We start from the raw sequence: 18,562 nt of genomic DNA, 5'->3' as shown, positions 1-18,562 counted from the left end.
TAAATAAAACGGGAAGGCACTGGAAGGTACAATGTCAGAGGAGGAGGTCTGAATTTCATTTAATCTCAACCTCTACTGATGCGGCATGAAAGACAAGGCCCAGAGCAAAAGTGTCTTCTCCTGAGACCACACTGTGGACCCCAGGCCCACTGGAGTTCTATTCCATGCTACTTCTCACTCCTTTTTGAATTTCCTCCATCTGTAAGTGTGTGCAATATCTACAGGGAACACCACACCATGAGTTTTATAAGATCTATCTCAAACACACCTCATGAGTTTCCTAGGAGGGAGATGCTAGCATAACCCCCATTGTGCATGCTGGGGAGGCCCCAAAACACCAAAGGAGTTCTCTAGGGTCTCACAATTGCTAAGATAAAGGTTGTTTGACCCAGAACTGTCTCCTCAAACCTGGGACCCTGGTTACATCCAGGTCTTCCCAAGGTGCTGAAGGGGAACACTTTGGCATAATGGTGAAAGGTAAGGAGTTGATGGGGGAGGGTGAGTGGCCAGAAGCCCAGTGGGGCCTTTGAGTAGGTCTTATGGAAAGGAGGAGGTTACAGGATGGAACCTACAAGATGTGACCTCACTTCCTTACAGACAGACCCCAGCAGAACTTAGAATTCTGGTAACTAGGCACCCATATTATACACACAGCCCCATTTCCAGCTCAGTTGATAGTCGACACTCGAGAGAACAACATGTTCTCCTGCTGTGTCCCGACATGCTGCCGTGCTCCTCGTCGCAGAAGAGGCCAAAATGAGACTGTTTCTCGAGAATATAGACATTGGTACAACCCTCACCCTCGACGCCTCTGGCCCTTTGCCAGAAGGCACCCACAGGTAACACAGGGCCCAGGGCAGGCCCGTCCAGGCCAGGCCTCAACTGTGTCCATTAGGGCAGTGCTGAGCCCCTCCCCATGTGTTTGGGGGAAACAGGAGAAGAGGGGCCCTCCCTGGACAGGAGCAGGTATGTTGTCAGGGGTTGGGAGCCTGGTCAGTATGTCAGGTTCACAGCCCAGACCACACCTTCAGGATGGGAAGGTGAGTGTCGAGGACACAGTTTGTCTGCTCAGATCTGAATCCCAAGACCTCAAGTTGTCATCTTCCAGAGACCTCAAGCTCCTCTGGCTGGAGGTCTACACAGATGCTCCTATGTGCCAAATCCTGTTGGGGAAGGGGGCGCCAGGGAGGAGTTCTAATGGGGGTGTCCCACTGTGGGGTCAGCCAGGCAGGCCACTGACACCTCTTCACCTGGTTCACTCTCTTTGCAGAGCTCCACACAGCAGATCAAGCAGGAGCTGTTGGATGGATTCCATTTCTCCATCTTCTTCAAAGAAGGGCAGGGACCCCCTTCTACCAACCATGGCCAGTGCTGGTCTGGGGTGAGACTGGGCACAGAAGGGTCTCCACAGACAGGGACTCCAGAAAACCAGGGTGGGCCCAGGACTCAAACACGAATATGGGGACTCCCTAGGCTCTGTCCTAGGGCTTTCACACTTGAGTGAGCCACTGTCCTCTCCCAAAGGAATCTGGCTGCCATTAGTCCCCAGGGGTAACTTGGTTACAGGCAAAGTCCCTTTCACCTATCAGAGGAAGATCCGAGAAAATCCTTCTGTTTTCACTTTCTGCTATGCCAGGAGTATCTCAGCATGTTGCTACAAGACTTGGGTATGATGGTAACATTGTAGCACATACTCATACTGTTATCATTTTAACTCCCCACCCTAAGTGTATGTCCAGCAATAGGCAGCTCCCCTGCCCTGCTGACCTCTTCTAGGACTTAAAATCCAACACTTCTACACAAATAAGTTCGGGGGGGGGGGTGGTGATTACAACAAAAGAAGGTGAAGTTACTCTATGCATCTGTCTTTAAAGTGTCATCTCAGAGAACTCATCCCTGCAGACCCACCGGGCACCTGCTGCACCCTCGCATGTCACTGTAATATTCCTTAAGGGAGGCCATGTTCCACAGTGGGTCAGCCTTTCAGTGCTGGTGGAGCCTGTCATGATAAAATTCCCTTTCTAGGCAGCCTTTCTGCAGGGAGCATAATCCTATGTGTGTCCTAACAGGCTGGAGCAGTTTGCCAGGGCTGCCGTAACATGCACGCTGATTGAAAGGCTTAACCACACAAATCTGGTTCCTCACAATTCTGGAGACTGGAAGCCCAATGTCAAGCTGTCAGTCTGGGGTGGTTTCTCTGGGCCTCTCTCCTTGCCTTGGAGATGGCTGATTTCTATCTCAGTCAGCACAGGGCCTTCTCTTGAACTTCTCTGTGTGCTGACCACCTCTCCTTGTAAGAAGCCCAGGCATATTAACTTAGGGGCCACCCTAATGAACTCACTTCTCCTGAATTACCTCTTGGAGAACTCTGTGTCCAAGCACAGTCAAATTCGGAGTCTCTGGAGTTGAGAATAGAAACAGTTACATTTGGGGGAGGGGACACAATTCAACCCATAAAATACACAAATCCCCTGCGGAAGACACACACCCGGGAAAGGGATATCTGGGTGAAAGGATGTGCAGATAGCAAGTTTCAACAGGTGTAGCCAGTTGACTTTCCAAAAGGGCTCCAGCTGCTCACAGCGTTACCAACAGCCTCTGAAGGTAGCTGCTTCTTTGAACACAACCTCCCCTGAATACTAACATGTTCTTAACTTTTTGTCAATCTGCTGTCTATGTGACAGAGAGAATCACCTTGTTTCATTTCTGCTTTAAACCATACATTTCTGTAACCTTTCCCGGTTTCAATACCTGCCTGCGTTTTCTCTTCCATGAGTTGCCTGACAGATCCTGGGCCTTGGGATGCACTTCCTCCCACCCTGGAGTCTTCCGGCATTTTCCCCTTGGCCAGGGCTGGGATGGCCGTAGCTGTTTCTCCAGACTCACATTCATGTTAAAGAAAAAAACAATCATATCCCTTTAAGTCAAAGGGTTCTTCTAGAGCATCTTGTCCGGTGTGCTGTCACTAAAATAAGGAGGGGATGAGACCTCCCCAGACCCTTTCCTTCCATATAAGAAGTGGAGCCTCAGGTGGCCTAGAGGGAATTTCATCCAGTCCTCCCTGTGGAAGGTGCTCTCTTCTGACCCGTGTGCTGCTGAGCAAGCATCTGACATCCAAAAGCCCGCGTCTCCTCTTCTCCACCATGAGGGTGCTTTTTGAGGATTGCAGGGATGATCCTCTTCATGCAGGCTGTTGATACAGAGGGTGTTATTGCCCCACAGCTCACATTCACCGTGCTGATGCCTTGAAGGCATGAATCATTTTATCTTTCCCCATCCTCACATGCAATTTTACCTTGAAAGCCTAGAACCCTTTTCACCATGGGCAATCAGGTTCTCAACATGCACAAATCCCTGAAGGGTTGATGCTTCTTGGTGTGAGTTCCAGATCCCGATCCTCTGGTGGTTCATAGTGTTACCACTGACTCTCATGTCCCTCCTTGTCCCCCTAGTATGAAAATGAGATCTGCAGGATGCCAACTTTCCAGCCCAGCACAGGGGAGAAGCTGTTGGAGTCCCTGGTTCCAGCCTTTCTAACTAAACCCATCTCCTCTTATGCTACCTGCCTGGGTCCCTCCTGGGACTTTATTACCGTGCCACACTTTTTGGAACTACTGGTTAGAAGGTGAGTGTCCATCCCCTCCAAGGCACCGAGGTGCCTCTGTCCCATACTGGCTGTGTCTTGAAGATGCACCTCTTGGAGCCTCAGTTGGCTCCTCTGGAACAGGGAGTAATGAGAAGATGAACCTCACAGCGTTCTTGTAGGGAATGAATGATCTAAGACACAGCAAACAAAGGGGTCCCTAGAGCCTAAAACTCTGGACAATCTGCTGTGGGTGCTGTGATTCATGTTTATTACTTTTCTCTTCCCCCTCACTGAAGCAGCTCTCAGCATTCTGCCGCAATGACCCATCTCTCTTACTGTTTGGAAAGGCACATAGAAAGCAAGTCTGCAATGGCATTGGTAAACGATGTCTGAGTTTCCTTCTGGCTGGACTTGCTCCTTGATACAGACAGAAGAGGGGTCCCTTCATGCTGAAAAAGGAGCCACAGGCCCATTCAGACATCTGGAGAGGCTCACTGAGTTTCTCCAATGGTTGGGGTTCACTCATTCATCACATACATACAAAACACTTCATTTGTGCATCATTCTTCTTGTGACTTGGCATAATTTCATAAACAAGGCAGATGACAATCCCTGGGCCTCAATTCTACTCAGAGTCAGGTGCTCACAGTAGGCACAATAAACAAATCGTTTCTACAGAATGTTAGAGGTGAAACCCTCATGGCCACCTCTACGTATGGTGGCATCCTCCCAGATTCTTACTAGAATGACGGAGCCCAACAAGTATAAACTGGGGGGACTTAGGGTTCTGAAGGGCCTCTTCACCCACAAAACATGGGGAGAAATATGTGGACTCTGGCTGAGAGGAGAGACTAAAGGAGCCCTGGGGTTCATATGTCTTGTAATTCCCACAACAAGGCTGACATCTGGGGACTTCCCCTGCAAAAGGCAAATAGAGAGTTCTGTAAATGGAGACTTAGGTCCCTTGCAAAGGAGAGGTGAGGCTGCGGTCACAACTGGCCACTGAGAGACCCATCCCCAGCACCGTGCCTTCTCAGCTCTCCTTGTCCTCCTCCAGCCAACATCTGCCCCTACCCCCCTAACCCCAGGACCAGGGGAACAAGAGCTGGACCTTTGATGAGCAAGCTGCTCACAAATCTGCCTGGAGCTGCAGTCTTGAGTGGCCAGGTGCACAGTGCTGTGCTCCAGGGCCGTTGGGAAGAGAATGTCAGTGGGACGCTGGGGCGCAGAGGGGTCCATACAGCCCTGCTACATGGCCAGATCTGCCCCTTCCAGGACAGCACTGATGGCTTGGGGTAGGGTGGGGCTGTCCTCTACACAGGCAGCAAGAGGCCAGGGACCCAGAACCACACAAGGGTGCCCTGGAGGGTTGTGTGGGAGAAGGCCAGGCCTCTGACTCAGCTGTCCACTCCATCACCAGCACCACCAGCTCCATTTTGTTCACCTGGCCCCCTGAAAACACTTCAGTTTGCTGCCAGGCCCTGCAATGGTCAACTTTCTGGATAAAGCTGGCCTTCAGGACCTTCACCTGGCCTGGACTGGGCTTGGAGGACCATCAGGAAATTGTTCTAGGCCAGTTGGTGCTTCCGGAGCCCAAGGAGGCCAAGCCAGAAGGTGAGGAGGCTTGTAGTCTGGAAGACTTTCCGGGGGTGGTGTTTTGGGGCTAAAATTCCCTTAAATTCCATCCAGTCTTTTCTATACTTGGAAATCCCAGTGAGGAGTGACTGGAATGGTGACCTTTTCTCCTTTTCCAGATCCTGCTCCACCTCCTGGGCAACACGCATTAACAATGCTGGCCCTGGAGCCAGCACCACCACTGCTGGCGGACCTGCGGCCTGCTCTGGAGCCAGAGTCACCTGTAGTCCTGGATGCACAAGGATATCGACATTCAACACCAGCACCAGCACCAGCACCAGGGGAAGGGCCCCCTCCAGGAACAGTGCTGGAGCCACAATCAGCCCCAGAGTCACCCTGTCCCTGTCCCGGGACTGTTAAGAGCCAACACACTGAGGAGTGGCCTGACATCACGACCTTCCCTCCCAGGCTGCTGGCAGAGCAGCTGACCCTCATAGATGCGGTGAGCAGCTGGGCTTTGCAGGCTGTGCGTCTGGCACCAGCTGTCTCAGACCAGCCTCTCCCTGAGGAGCAGCCAATGCCCTGGGTCCAGTTTCAGCCCCACTTCTTACCAACCATGGGATCTGGATGAGTTTCCTCACCCACAAGCCTTCCCTGTCTGCATGTGGACAGCAGAGATGGGAAATCACCTGTACCAGCTTCACAGAGTGACTGTGCAGACTGAATGACAGGGGATGGACAGAAAGCAGGACAGGGCAGGTGATCAGCGAGGGGCAGGCAGGGCCATGGGTCACTCACCCAGCTTCTCAGGAGCCTCACTACCCTCAGCACTTATTAGGTACCTGACGCATACTAGATTCTATGGCAGACACCCAAACAGCGCCGAAGGTTGCAGTTGCTGCAAGGAAACCGCACCGGTATGGAGAGAAGGAGTAGAGGGCTGATTGGGATGGGAGTAAGTAGAGGCCTCGGGATGGGCAGGCCTGAGCCACCTTCTAGTTCTTGGAGTGAGAATGGCCTGGAAGAAAACGTCACTCTCACTTTCTACCCATGTTGGGTTCTGGGCCATGATGCATTCAGGGCCCTCAGTGGGCAGAAAACCAAACGCAGGGACTCCCACAAGTCTGGAGCATATTTTAAAGCTTTCTGAGCTCCAGCTCTGTTCATGCCAGAGACTGTGGATGACTGTGAGCTCACTTCCTGCCTGGGACTGTGGGTGACTCTGAGCGGGGGTGTACTGTGTCCATGACACTCTCCTCCTCCCCCAAAGGAGCTGTTCAAGAAGGTGGAACTCTATGAATGCTTGGGATCCATCTGGGGCCAACGACATCAGAAGGGGAGTGAGCACGTGGCACCCACAGTTTGCGCCACCATTGCACACTTCAACAGGCTCACCAACTGTGTCACCACCTCCTGCCTCGGGGACCACAGCATGAGGGCCCAGGACAGGGCCAGGGTGGTGGAGCACTGGATCAAGGTGGCCAGGGCAAGCCATGGTTGGGCCTTGGAATTCCCTCTCTAAAAATGGGGAACTGCCTCTTCTCCTCCATCGGCTTTCAGGATTGGCATCTATATCTCTAGCCTGAGCCCTGCACATCCCCTAGGCTCTTCTTCCCAGAGCTTCCCTGACCTTGACCCCCATGGCCAAGTGGTGGCTGCTCACTTCTGACCTGGGATCTTCCTTGGGTTGAACTGAAATCTTTCTAGATGAGTGACATTCACTCAGCACCAGGTGTACCCTCCTGAGGCTCCCTGGGCCTCTGCTTCATTCAGGAAGGGAGATCTCAGCAGAGGGGGCTGAGGCTGAAGTGGGTCTGACTCCAACTCTGAACCTCACAGCTCACTCTTCCCTCTCCAGGAGTGCCTACGCCTCAACAACTTCTCCTCAGTGCACGCCATCGTCTCTGCTCTGCGCAGCAACCCAATACATGGGCTACACAAGACGTGGGCAGGAGTGTCCAGATGAGGAGCTCCCTCCAGCGGAGCACCAGGGTTGACCTCGGGACCCATAGGTCTCCCCATGTGCCCTCAATGACTCTGAAAGGTTCTTGGAGACCAGGGACATTGGAGCAGGGATGGGCTGGTGGGTGTGGTCACTAAGCTGCCCTGGACTCCTAGGCAAGGATTTCCGACTCAGGACTAAGGGTTTTTTAACCATCAGGAACAGGCTAGAGCCACCTGGAGGCTTTCAGGTGTTTGTACCCAACAGTGGAACTGTGTCCAGGTGGAAGTTAACTGTGAACATGACGGGGCTCATGTGAAGTAGAGATGGGCCAGGAGAGTAATATTACCAGTCCCACCCTGGTCCTCTGGAGCCCTTGTCATCAGAGGACCCCACTGGAAACGCTCACACAGGAAGCTGGGATTCACTGGGTTTTCAAACAAAAGGGATTGGAACTCACAAATCTGCCCCCTGATTCCCAAATTTACCCTTTTTTCTTTCCTCTGTCCATAGCAAAAGCACAAAATATCTAAAAGAACTCTGCAAAAAAGACACTGTAGTGAAGAGGGACCTGCTGATCAAGGTACAGTGGAGTCTGGGAGATGCGGGGCAAGTGTTTAAGGGTCAGAGAAAAGAGTGAGTTTGCAAGGGCATTGGACCCGGTGTGCAGTGGTTATTTTGTAATGTTTTGACTTACCTACAGAAAGTGGACTTGAAAAATTCCCTCCAGGCCTACCTTGGGCAACCAGAAAGAGAGGTGTGGGTGTCCATGGGCATGTGGGGGCACGGGGGCAGGAGGCCCTGGAAATGGGATGTGCCAATGGCTGCTGGGCTGCTGGGCTTCTGAGTGGGGGTGATGAGCTACAGCATTAGCAGGACTCTGGCTCCCATGCTGGTCTATGCTGCTGGCTTGGAGCTTCCTCCAGGCTGGGGGTGGTCATTGTAGGTGGAACTTTCTTCCTTCCTCAAACTGGCAGCAATTCCTCAGGAAGTCAGGCCTCTGCTGCTGCTTCTGTCTGCAACGCACCTCCATGGGCAGGGACTGTAGTCCACACTGGGGGAAAGAGGGAACAACAATAGAGGAAGCTCATGTGCCAGGGAGTCCAGTAGACTGCCCAGCTATGGGTACCAATGGGCAAACTCAGGACAGATGTATGTGCTTGCTGGGACTCCCCGCTCTGCCCTTTGCAGACATCTGGAAATGGTCATGTCACAGGATTCTCACCAGTTAGCAGTGACACATGCTCATGACAAGTATCTGGGGATCCATGCATTCCTAGGGGATCCTCCCTGACCAGATCGCAGAATCCTCCATGCAAATGAGAAGGCAACTTGTCACCTCACCCAGGATTCTGGAAAACCTGCCATATCCATCAGAGGTGTCGCCTCAGGAGGCCACATCCTGAGTGGAGGAAGAGAGAGTTCTGTGCACGGAACTCCCCTGGGGGATCATTGGCAAGGCCAAACCATGGATTTGGCAAGGCACAAACCCACTTTGTGTGGCAGAGACTCCAGTGGGACTCAGATATGCAGGTGCCACTTAACCAGGTCTTCTAAAATGCTCTGCCCCTTTCCCATCACGACTCCGCAAGACTGGAGAGCTAGACACTCAGAGACTCCAGAGAACAAGACTGTGATGGGTGGTGGTGCTGGGATGTGGGGTGAAGGCAGCCGAGACAGAACCTCCACTAGGGGGAGGAGGTGCCCTCTCTTTTGGGGCCCTGGGGAGTCACTGCCCACTCTGGGTCTCTGTTTCCTCATCTGGAAAATGAAGGGATGCTGAGCCTGTAGTGCAGGCCTCACAGGGTGGAAATGAGGTTCAAGAAAAGAAAGCAATTGGAAGGTGCTCCTGAATGGTTCTTCCTCAGAGGGATGAGGGGGAGAACAATGACAACAGCTACAGGAAACAGTACTCAGGAGGCCCTGTGAGGTAGCTGTGGTTTTCATGGCTCTTTACAGAAGAGGAAACAGTCTCAGGGAGGCCTGGCTGCATGATTGGGTGACACACACAGGGAGTGTGGAGCTGGCCAGTGGTATGAGCACTATGCCAGGTGACTCATGCCAGTCCCTGGGGATCCAAGTGTGGGGTGGATGGGGTGTAACTGGAGGAAGGGAAGACAGCCTCGCTGTCCCTGTCCCTGATACCTGGCAGGCGGGGAGCTTTAAGGTGGCCACCCAGGAGAGGAACCCCCAGAGAGCCCAGATGAGGTTGCAGAAGCAGAAGAAGGTGAGTGAGACTGTGGCATGGAGGGACCGCAGGGGATCAGAGGACAGGGCTCTTTTCCCCACCAGCTGGAGACCTCCTTATCAAGACAGTGGGGGCTTCCTCTCCAGCCCTGTCCTCCTATGGCCACTGGGCCTGGAAAACCTCCATTGGAGAGACCAGAGCAAGGGACTGTGAAAGCTGGAGTCAGAGTAGATGTGGGGAAGGGGAAGGCTGGGACCACAGGTCCTTGTGACTTGTTAAAATCCCACCATAGAGGTAACTAGGAGTGATTGCCAGACTTGGAGGTCAGCTGGAATAGAGGAGGCAGAGAATTGGGAAAGGCAGCTGAGGGTCTTTGGCTGCTACAACTGGGAGACCTGGGGAGGGGGTTCTGGGAGACAGGGGCTGATGGGATTTCATGGGACAGGGCCTTGGGCAGGCACCCAAGGGTCAATACTCATCACCACTACCCCTCCCACCTCTCCACCCCTCCATGGCACAGGGCGTGGTCCCCTTCCTGGGGGATTTTCTGACTGAGTTACACAGGTTGGATTCGGCCATCCCGGATGATCTGGATGTGAGTGAGCCCGGGGCAGGCTGGTTGGGAACCAGGATCCTGAGGCTTGGGAGGAGAGGGGCCTGGCTCAAGCCTTTAGATCTCAGCCCTTGGAAAACGTCCTCTCCTGAGAGCCTCACAGCTGCTCCTGTGGGTGGGGGTGTCAGGCCCATCTCATACGGCTGAGTGAAGGAGGCTCCATGGCAGCCACCAGTCCCTATCCCTGAGTGGTGAAGCTGCAGAGCTGCCTGACTGCAATGCTGCTGAAGTGTGGGCTGAACTGGACTCAGATTCCCCATGGGGTAGTCCCATAATAGAAGGGTGAAATTGAGCCTTTCCAAGGGCAGGCAATTCCAGGGTCACTGAGTGCTTTCATTCTATGAGACACCTCAGTTTCTCTGTCTGTCATCAGAGAGGGTCGGGGCAGAAGGTCCCTGAGCCTCAGCTCCCTTGCCCCCTGCTTTAGTGCCCAGAGCCTGAGGCAGGTTCAAGTTCTGTCATGCGCACATCCCCTGACCCTGGTGGCCCTGGCAGAAGTGCAGCATGGGAAGGGATGGGGTGGGGCTGTTGTGGGCCAGGGACCTTTCTGATGGACTCTGTCTGCCTTCCAGGGCAACACCAACAAGAGGAGAAAGGTGAGCAGCTGGGGCACTCACATTGGTTGAGGGTGGAGATGTGGATGTCACAGTCCACCCTGAGCAAGACACTCCCTGGCTCCATCCTCTACATCTTAGGTTTACTGGGAGGGTTTGACACACACAGGAGGAGGAGACCTATCCCAGTGGAGAGAGTGGGAAAGGCACTGGAATCAAAGACCAATTCCTGCACGAGGGCCTGTTCACATCCAACTCTGAGAACAGGCTGAGGGCCTCATGGGGCCCCTTCACAGAACAGCCCCAAGGACCAGGCCTTTCTTCCTGCCTGCCAAAGGCCCCCTCAGCATCTTCTGCCCAGGCCCTGTCAGCATCCTGCCTTCTGTCTCTAGGAGGTCCGCGTTCTGCAGGAAATGCAGCTGCTCCAAGTGGCTGCCATGAATTACAGGCTTTGGCCTCTGGAGAAATTTGTCACTTGTTTCTCAAGAATGGAGCAGCTCAGTGAAAAGGAGAGGTGAGGGCCTGGCACATGGGCAGAGGGTGGGAGAAGGCTCTGCATTTTTTTTTAACGTGGTCTGGCTCTGTCGCCCAGGCTGCACTGCAGTGTCACCATCTCTGCTCACTGCAACATCTGCCTCCTGGGCTCAAGCCCTTCCTCAGCCTCCTAAGCAGCTGGCACTACTGCTATCCACCACCATGTCCAGTTGTTCTCCTGTTGTTGTTCTGGTACAGGTGGGGTTTCACGATGATGTCCAGGCTGGTCTCAAACTCCTGGCCTCAAGCAATCCACCCACCTCAGTCTCCCAAAGTACTGACAGTACAGGTGTGAGCCACCCAACGTGGCCTAGAGGAGGCTCCCAGTGGACAGCTGCAGGGAGCCTATGGCCATGACTTCACCGCCAGCATCAAGCCCTGTTGCATGGGGACTGCTGGGGACCCAGGATTTCAGCTGGGCAGGCACTGAGAGGGGACCTGATGTGTGGTTCATGGTGGCCTCACAGCTGCCTCTCTGTCCTGCAGCTACAAGCTGTCCTGTCAGCTAGAGCCTGAATCCCAGTAGGCTGGAAACATCCTGCAGTGCCTGGGACCCCACCGGGATGCTGGCCAGATCACCGGCTCTGCATCATCCTTCACTGAGACCGTGACACCAGGAAACCACATCTAGGTGGCTGGCAGCTCAGCTGTATCTTGACCCCGCTTCTCAACCCCAGCTCCTCCTGCTGGCCAGGATCAGGCCATGGGACTTTTGCAAGTCAGGCAGGAAACCATTTTATGTTTATTTTCTTTAGTGTATAAGTAATAGTTTTTTTTTCTTACCTTTCATTAAAATAAAATTTTAAAACACTATTCAGAATGTTCTATAGTTGTTGGAATGAGAACAGTAACTCCAGTGCAGTAACCGTATACCAGTCTTTAGGATTCATAGTCTAGCATGCCAAATTGAGGCTATGGCTGAACAAGTCATGGAATAGCGTTCGCATTACCTGCCAACCGTTTAATGTTTTTCTTCTTTATTCAAATTAATTATTGTTAACTCTGTTTAAGGAAAACAAAAAATAAAACAAACAAACAAAAAAACCCTTAAAAACCATAGTATGTCACCCAATCTACCACTCTTGTTCTACTGACCAGCTACTCTCAAACTTAAATTCTAGTTAAATTCAAGTTCCACTGGGTTACTCTACTTTTTTAAGTTGTAAATATTTAATGAATCACTTAAATATTTACTGAAGGGCTGGAGATGGGAGGTATTTATGCAAGTGGTAGGGCTGGCCTTCTCCAGAAGTCCTGTGCACAAGGGAGCTGGCCATGAGTCTCCAGGAAATAAAGTTTTCCCACTATGGATCTTCCCAGACTTTCTGACACCTCTCCCCTAAGGGAACATCAAGGAAGGAGAGAATTGTTTGAACCCAGTATCTAAAGGATGTCCCACAGCTTAATTTGAACATGAGCCCCATTGTGGTATATCAGATAAAAACAAGTCAAAGAAATCAACATTTCAGGGTCTGAAATATAATACCCCAAATCAGCACAAAATAAACACTTAAATTCAGTCCTGGAGCCACAAAGCTCCTATAAGAAAAGTGGGAGTTTGTATTTCAGCAAAACTGGTATCTATGCATGCAGTTTGCAAAAAAGAAAGAAAAGAAAAGCAAAAATTATCTATGGCAAGAAACCCTTAGGCCACGCAATTGATTTGGCAATACTTTTTCTTTCTTATTTTTTGTTCTTTTTGGATGGACACAAAAATCACGGCTAACAAATGTGAATACAAACACATGGGACTATACATCATTTTAGAGCTTCCGCGTGGGAAAGAGAAACAATGAACCATTAAAGAAAGCATCCTGATGAGTTCATGGCCTTTGTAGGGACACGGATAAAGCTGGAAACCATCATTCTCAGCAAACTATTGCAAGAACAGAAAACCAAACACCGCATGTTCTCACTCATAGGTGGGAATTGAACAGTGAGAACACTTGGACACAGGAAGGGGAACATCGCACACTGGGGCCTGTGGTGGGTTCGGGGGTTGGAGGAGGGATAGAATAGGAGATATACCTAATGTAAATGATGAGTTAATGGGTGCAGCACATCAACATGGCACATGTATACATATGTAACAAACCTGCACATTGTGCACATGTACCCTAGAACATACAGTATAATAATAATAAAAAAGAAGGCATCCTACACATTGAAAGAAAGTTCAGGGTGCACCTCCCACCCTGAATCACACGGCTACACCCAGCACAAACTACAGAGGCCCAGCGCCCTCTGGGTCACATCCAGAAACTCCACAGTAGGGGAGGAGACAAACTGTTTCCCAGGAAGGGCAGCTCCCCAGGCCTGGTCATTCTCAGACTCCTGCAGTCAAAGGATGGGCAGAGCCAGCTGGGATCGCCATGCTTCACTCTGACCCACATGACTGGCCTTACCTCCTCTATGGGAAGAGAGCCGTCCACACAGCCTCAAACCCAGACATAACAGGACAGGACAGGCTGGGCGCCAGGGAGGCCAGCCAGATCTCCACACAAAGACTCTGCTCTTAAGCAGGAGGCAGCCTCAGGGGCAAAAGTTTCCTGAAGCAACTCAGGTCAGGCCTCACATACAAGAGCCCCAGAGGCTACAAAAGCACCAACTCAGCCAGCCAAGAACTCAGGGCCACAGCCTTCTGAGACCCAGACTCTAAGTGAGGATTGCTGGGATTCAGCAGAACAGGAGGATGTCACAGCTGGCAGACCAATACTTCCCAACACCCTTCCAGCAAGCAGCTGTGGACCTGCCATAGGAGCGGTGACAGGCAGGATGGTGGTCTGGGAAGAAGAATCCTAGACTGTGTGTCCCATAGGACGAGGTTGTGACAGATCTCACAGCCAACACTCATGCCCCAGCCAAACCCAAACCCAACAGCTCCCCAAAGCCCTCCATGTAAATAGCCTGTGCACTGCTAAGCAGATACCTCAGGGAACAATCTGATGGCTGTGAAGAAGATGCAGCCTCAACAGGGTTCCACAAGCCTTCTGCAAGCAAAGCCTTCTTTGCTTGGGTGCCATCCAGCCTGCATACAAATTACATTTATATAGATTTCTGATATAGGATGATTCATGTACTCTTTTATTACTTGTCTTTTAATGGGCAAAACACTTTTTTTTTTTTCTTTTTGAGCTTATTTTTTTTGGTACAATGTAACTTTTATTTTAGATTTGGAAGTACGTGTGCAGGTTTATTGGTAATATTGTGTGACGCTGAGGTTTGGGGTATGATTGATTGCATCACCCAGGTACTGTGCATAGGACCCAATAGTTAGTTTTTCAGCCTATGCCCTTTTCTGCTGAGCCCCCTCTAGAACTCCCCAGTGTCCATTATTGCCATCTTGATGTCCATGAACACCCATTGTTTAGCTTTCACTTATGAGTGAGAACATATGGTATTTGGTTTTTTGTTCCTGCATTAATTTGCTCAGGATAATGACTTCCAGCTGCATCTATGATTCTGCAAAGGGAATGATTTCTTTTCTTTCTTTTTTTTTTTTTTTTTTTTTTTGAGATGGAGTTTCGCTCTTGTTGCCCAGGCTGGAGTGCAATGGCGGAATCTTGGCTCACTGCAACCTCCACCTCCCAAGTTCAAGCAACTCTCCTGCCTCAGCCTCCCAAGTAGCTGGGATTACAAGTGTCTGTCACCATGCCCAGCTAATTTTTGTATTTTTAGTAGAGATGGGATTTCACCATGTTGGCCAGGCTGCTCTCGAACACCTGACCTCAGGAGATCCACCCACCTCGGCCTCCCAAAGTGCTGGGATTACAGGCATGAGCCACCGTACCCAGCCTGTTTTTTGTTGTTGGTTTTTTTTTTAGACAGAATCTCACTCTATCATCAGACTAGAGTGCAGTGGCACGATATTGGCTCACCACAACCTCTGACTCCTGGATTCAAGTGATTGTCCTGCCTCAGCCTCCTGAGTAGCTGGGATTATAGGCATGTGCCACCATGCCTGGCTAATTTTTACATTTTTAGTAGAGACAGGGTTTCACCATGTTGGTCAGGATGGTCTTGATCTCCTGACCTCATGATCCACCCGCCTTGGCCTCCCAAAGTGCTGGGATTACAGGAATGAGCCACCGCACCCAGTGCACTCTGTGACTTTTAAGTGGTGTGTTTAAACCATTTACATTCAAGGTTAATATTGACATGTGAGGTTTTCACCCTATCATGAAATCGTTAGCTGTTGTTTTTTTTTTTTCGGTACTTTCTATTGTATGGTTGTTTTATAGGGTCTGTGAGCTATGTACTTAAGTGTGTTTTTATGATAGCAGGTATCATTCTTTCATTTCCATGTTTAGAACTCCCTTAGGCATCTCTTGTAAGACTGATCTAGTGGTAATGAACTCTCTTGGCATTTGCTTCTCTAGAAAAAAATGTTTTTATTTCTCCTTCACTCATGAAGCTTAGTTTGGCGGTATATAAATCTCTTGATTATGATTTATTTTCTTTAAGAATTCTGAAAACAGACCCCTCAATCTCTCCTGGCTTGTAAAGTTTCTGCTGAGCAGTCTGCTGTTATCCTGACGGGCTAACTTCGTATGTGATCTGGCCTTTTTCTCTAGTGCCTCTAGGGCTTTTCTTTGACAGTGACTTTGGACAGTCTGGTGAATATATGCCTTGGTAATGTTCATTTTTTATATATCTCACAGGCACTGTCTGGCTTCACTGTACTTAGATGTCTATCTAGCAAGATTCAATAAATTTTCTTGAATTATTTTCAAGAAATGAACTATGTTTTCCAGGTTGTTTTCTTTTTCTCTTTCTCTCTAGGGAATGCCAGTAATTTGCAGGTTTGGTCACTTTACATAATCTCATATTTCTGACTTTCTTCACTTTTAAAAAATCTTTTTTCTTTATTTTTGCCTGACTGGATTGGTTCGAAAGACCAGTCTTCAAGCTCTGAAATTATGTTTTCTACTTTGTCCCGTCTATTGATAAAGCTTTCACTTGTATTTTGAAATTCCTTAAGTGAGTTTTTTTAATTCCAGAAGTTCTGATTGATTTCTTATTAAGATGTTTATCTCTTCCTTTATTTCCTGGATTGATTTAGAAGTTTCTTTTTGTTGATTTCAAGCTTGAATCTCATTGAGCTTCCTTGCAACCCAAGCTTTGAATTGTTTATTGTCATTTCTCAGTTTTCATTTTGGTAGGAAGCATTGCCAGAGAGCTAGTGTGATCCTTTGGTAGCGTCACTGCATTCAGATTTCTCATGGTGCCTGAATTTTTGCACGGGTCCTTCTTAGCTGGAGATGCTAGCACTTCTAATTTGTGTAATTATTTTTGTTTGGGTAGGACTTTTTCTTTTTCTTTCCTCTCCTGTATTATTATTATTATTATTTTCTTCTTTTCCTTTCCCTCCTCCCTAGGGGGTGGACTGTAGAGCATGCTAGGTAGGCTTTTTTGGCTTTGCTTCTGTAGCCCCATGCACTTCTGTCTGCAGGTTTTATACTGGGTGTGTGGTTTGACCTACAAGCCAGTAGATGGCGCCATGGGTAAGAGCTGGCTGTTGCCAGAGCTGCTGGCTACCTACTTGATCCTTGTTTATTGGGAGGAGCTCTCTGTTGCCTCAGGCAATGGGCTGATTTCCGGAGTGCACATTAATTGGAGGTCCCTCCTCAGCCCTAGGGATAGGGGGATTGGGGGCATAAGATGGGTGGAGCCAGATAGGGAAAATCCCCCAGTCTTGTCCGGCTCTCAGTCCAGGTTTGGGAAAATGCTGACCGCGTTTCCCTGTGTCTTGCCCTCACAAAGTCTCCAAGTCTCTCCTCAAGTTAACTCCAAGGCTTGGGAGAAACAAGACTCTTCCTCTGCCCGGGTTGCTTGGATCTCCAGTGGAAAGATGAGACAGAGGGTTGCTGTCTGTCTCTGTCACATACTGAGGCTTCACTCCACTCACTTTTATCAGTCGAATGCTGTCATGAGGGCTGCTTGCCTGCCTTGTCCTCCCCAGGATCTGGGATGTCCTTTATAATTCCGGGGAATTGCCATTTTCTTTCTTGAATTAAAACTCACAGAGTTGGTCTTTATGTACTTGCTTACTACTGCCAAATGACTGAGGCATGCTAAAAGCCTGTAATCTGCCATCTTGGAAAAAACATCCTTGCATCCTTAAGAGAAATGGCACTTGGTGTTTCTACATTGCTGAATTCACTTTGAAAATATATGTATATTTTAAAATCTACATTTATATGTGAGACTGGTGTAAAGTTATCTTTTCTTCTACTGTATTTGTGCAATTTTGGAATCAGTTATATTAATGTACTAAATGAGTTGGGAATTTTTCTTTTTTCCTATTATCCAAAAAAATTATAAACGATATGAGATGTTGCTTTCTTATAGATTTAGTAAAAACCTCATCATGGCCTTTTGTCTACAGGTGGTGAGATATTTTTACTGTAAATGTAATTTGCGTGTTTTTCACCTGTGAGGCGGAGGTTGCAGTGAGCCAAGATTGTGCCACTGCACTCGAGCCTGCGTAACACAGCAAGACCCTGTCTCAAAAAAAGAAAGAAAATCAACTTAAAATGCACTCCTTGAATATTTCTGAGTGTATTTTTATACCATGTATGTTCCTTGAACTAACTTCTTTTCTAGGAAGAACTGGAACTATGATTTGTGCCTTCCGTATTGCCTCCGAAATATTTTTAACTGCAGAGGTATTAAAGATGTTCTACAAACTTTGTCTTATGATAATTGAGTTTGCTTGTTCTGAAACATCACTGGTAGGACATTAAGATGATTATTTTAGTCATGGTGCTTAGTAAAATTATAATTAGAGAAGCAGTTTTTAGAAACTCTGTTTTCAATACTTTCTTGTCTAACATGCACTAGTTAGTAGCTGACTTAAGAATCTCTTTGGGCCGGGACTAGAGTGAGGTCAATGAGGTGCAAAATTTAAGGGAATGCTAAAAATTGCAATAGTTAAAATAAATAATTTCAATGCAATATTTTAACAACAAAAATTAATGCAAAAAATCTACGATGTATACATTATCAACGTTTTAAATAAAGACATGACCTGATGGGGAAGGATGAAGGTGAGGGGAGTAAAGCCATGTTACACAGATAAAAAAAATTCAGTAATCAAGATGCTTCCCTCACTTTACCTGGCTGTGCTCTTACTCCTGCCAGTAGCATGACTTCTTCCTTCCTCGTGAGAATAGTATCAAGCTTAATTAGATAACTCCAGCCTTGACCATCCTCACAACTCTTAGGTAGATAAAAAGCAACATTTCACAACTCAAAACAAAGCCTCTGCTGAATGTAAATATCTTTGCTTAGTCAATACATGTGGAGTCTGTGACCTCTAGAAATTTCTGGTAAGACAAGGTGGGCTGTTTCCACTTCAAGCAGAGTTCTCAGTCATTTTCTTTTCTGCCATATTCTTGCTGAATTGCTGCCATTTCCAGCAGCTCTGCTAGAGTTGTTTGGCCTACAGTCTCGGGAAGAGGTGGTGCTTATGCGCAATGCCCGGCACTCCAATTCCACCACATTTGGTTTCTCTAATTTGAGGTACACAGATTTTGAAAATGGATGTTCTAGGATGGTGTTTTTCAAG

The 18,562-nt window shown here is 49.0% G+C and overlaps 1 protein-coding gene and 1 pseudogene across 1 annotated transcript; both read left to right on the top strand.

The window, feature by feature from the left end:
* The window catches only part of LOC119622774 (phosphatidylinositol 3,4,5-trisphosphate 3-phosphatase TPTE2-like), a 91,977-nt pseudogene that overhangs the window by 58,777 nt on the left and 14,638 nt on the right, over positions 1-18,562 (top strand).
* On the top strand, positions 493-11,805 carry LOC103247571 (ral-GDS-related protein-like). Its single transcript, XM_073007099.1, is given in 14 exon segments — positions 493-839; positions 1,271-1,414; positions 1,416-1,433; positions 3,453-3,625; positions 5,007-5,200; positions 5,341-5,663; positions 6,432-6,647; positions 7,020-7,120; positions 7,614-7,686; positions 9,256-9,330; positions 9,812-9,886; positions 10,477-10,500; positions 10,851-10,972; positions 11,479-11,805. Coding segments are annotated over 14 exon segments (1,719 nt in total). The 5' UTR covers positions 493-698; the 3' UTR covers positions 11,519-11,805.

The sequence above is a fragment of the Chlorocebus sabaeus genome, chromosome 19 (assembly GCF_047675955.1).
Source record: "Chlorocebus sabaeus isolate Y175 chromosome 19, mChlSab1.0.hap1, whole genome shotgun sequence".
NCBI lineage: Eukaryota > Metazoa > Chordata > Mammalia > Primates > Cercopithecidae > Chlorocebus > Chlorocebus sabaeus.
This window is presented reverse-complemented; position numbering and strand designations above follow the sequence as displayed.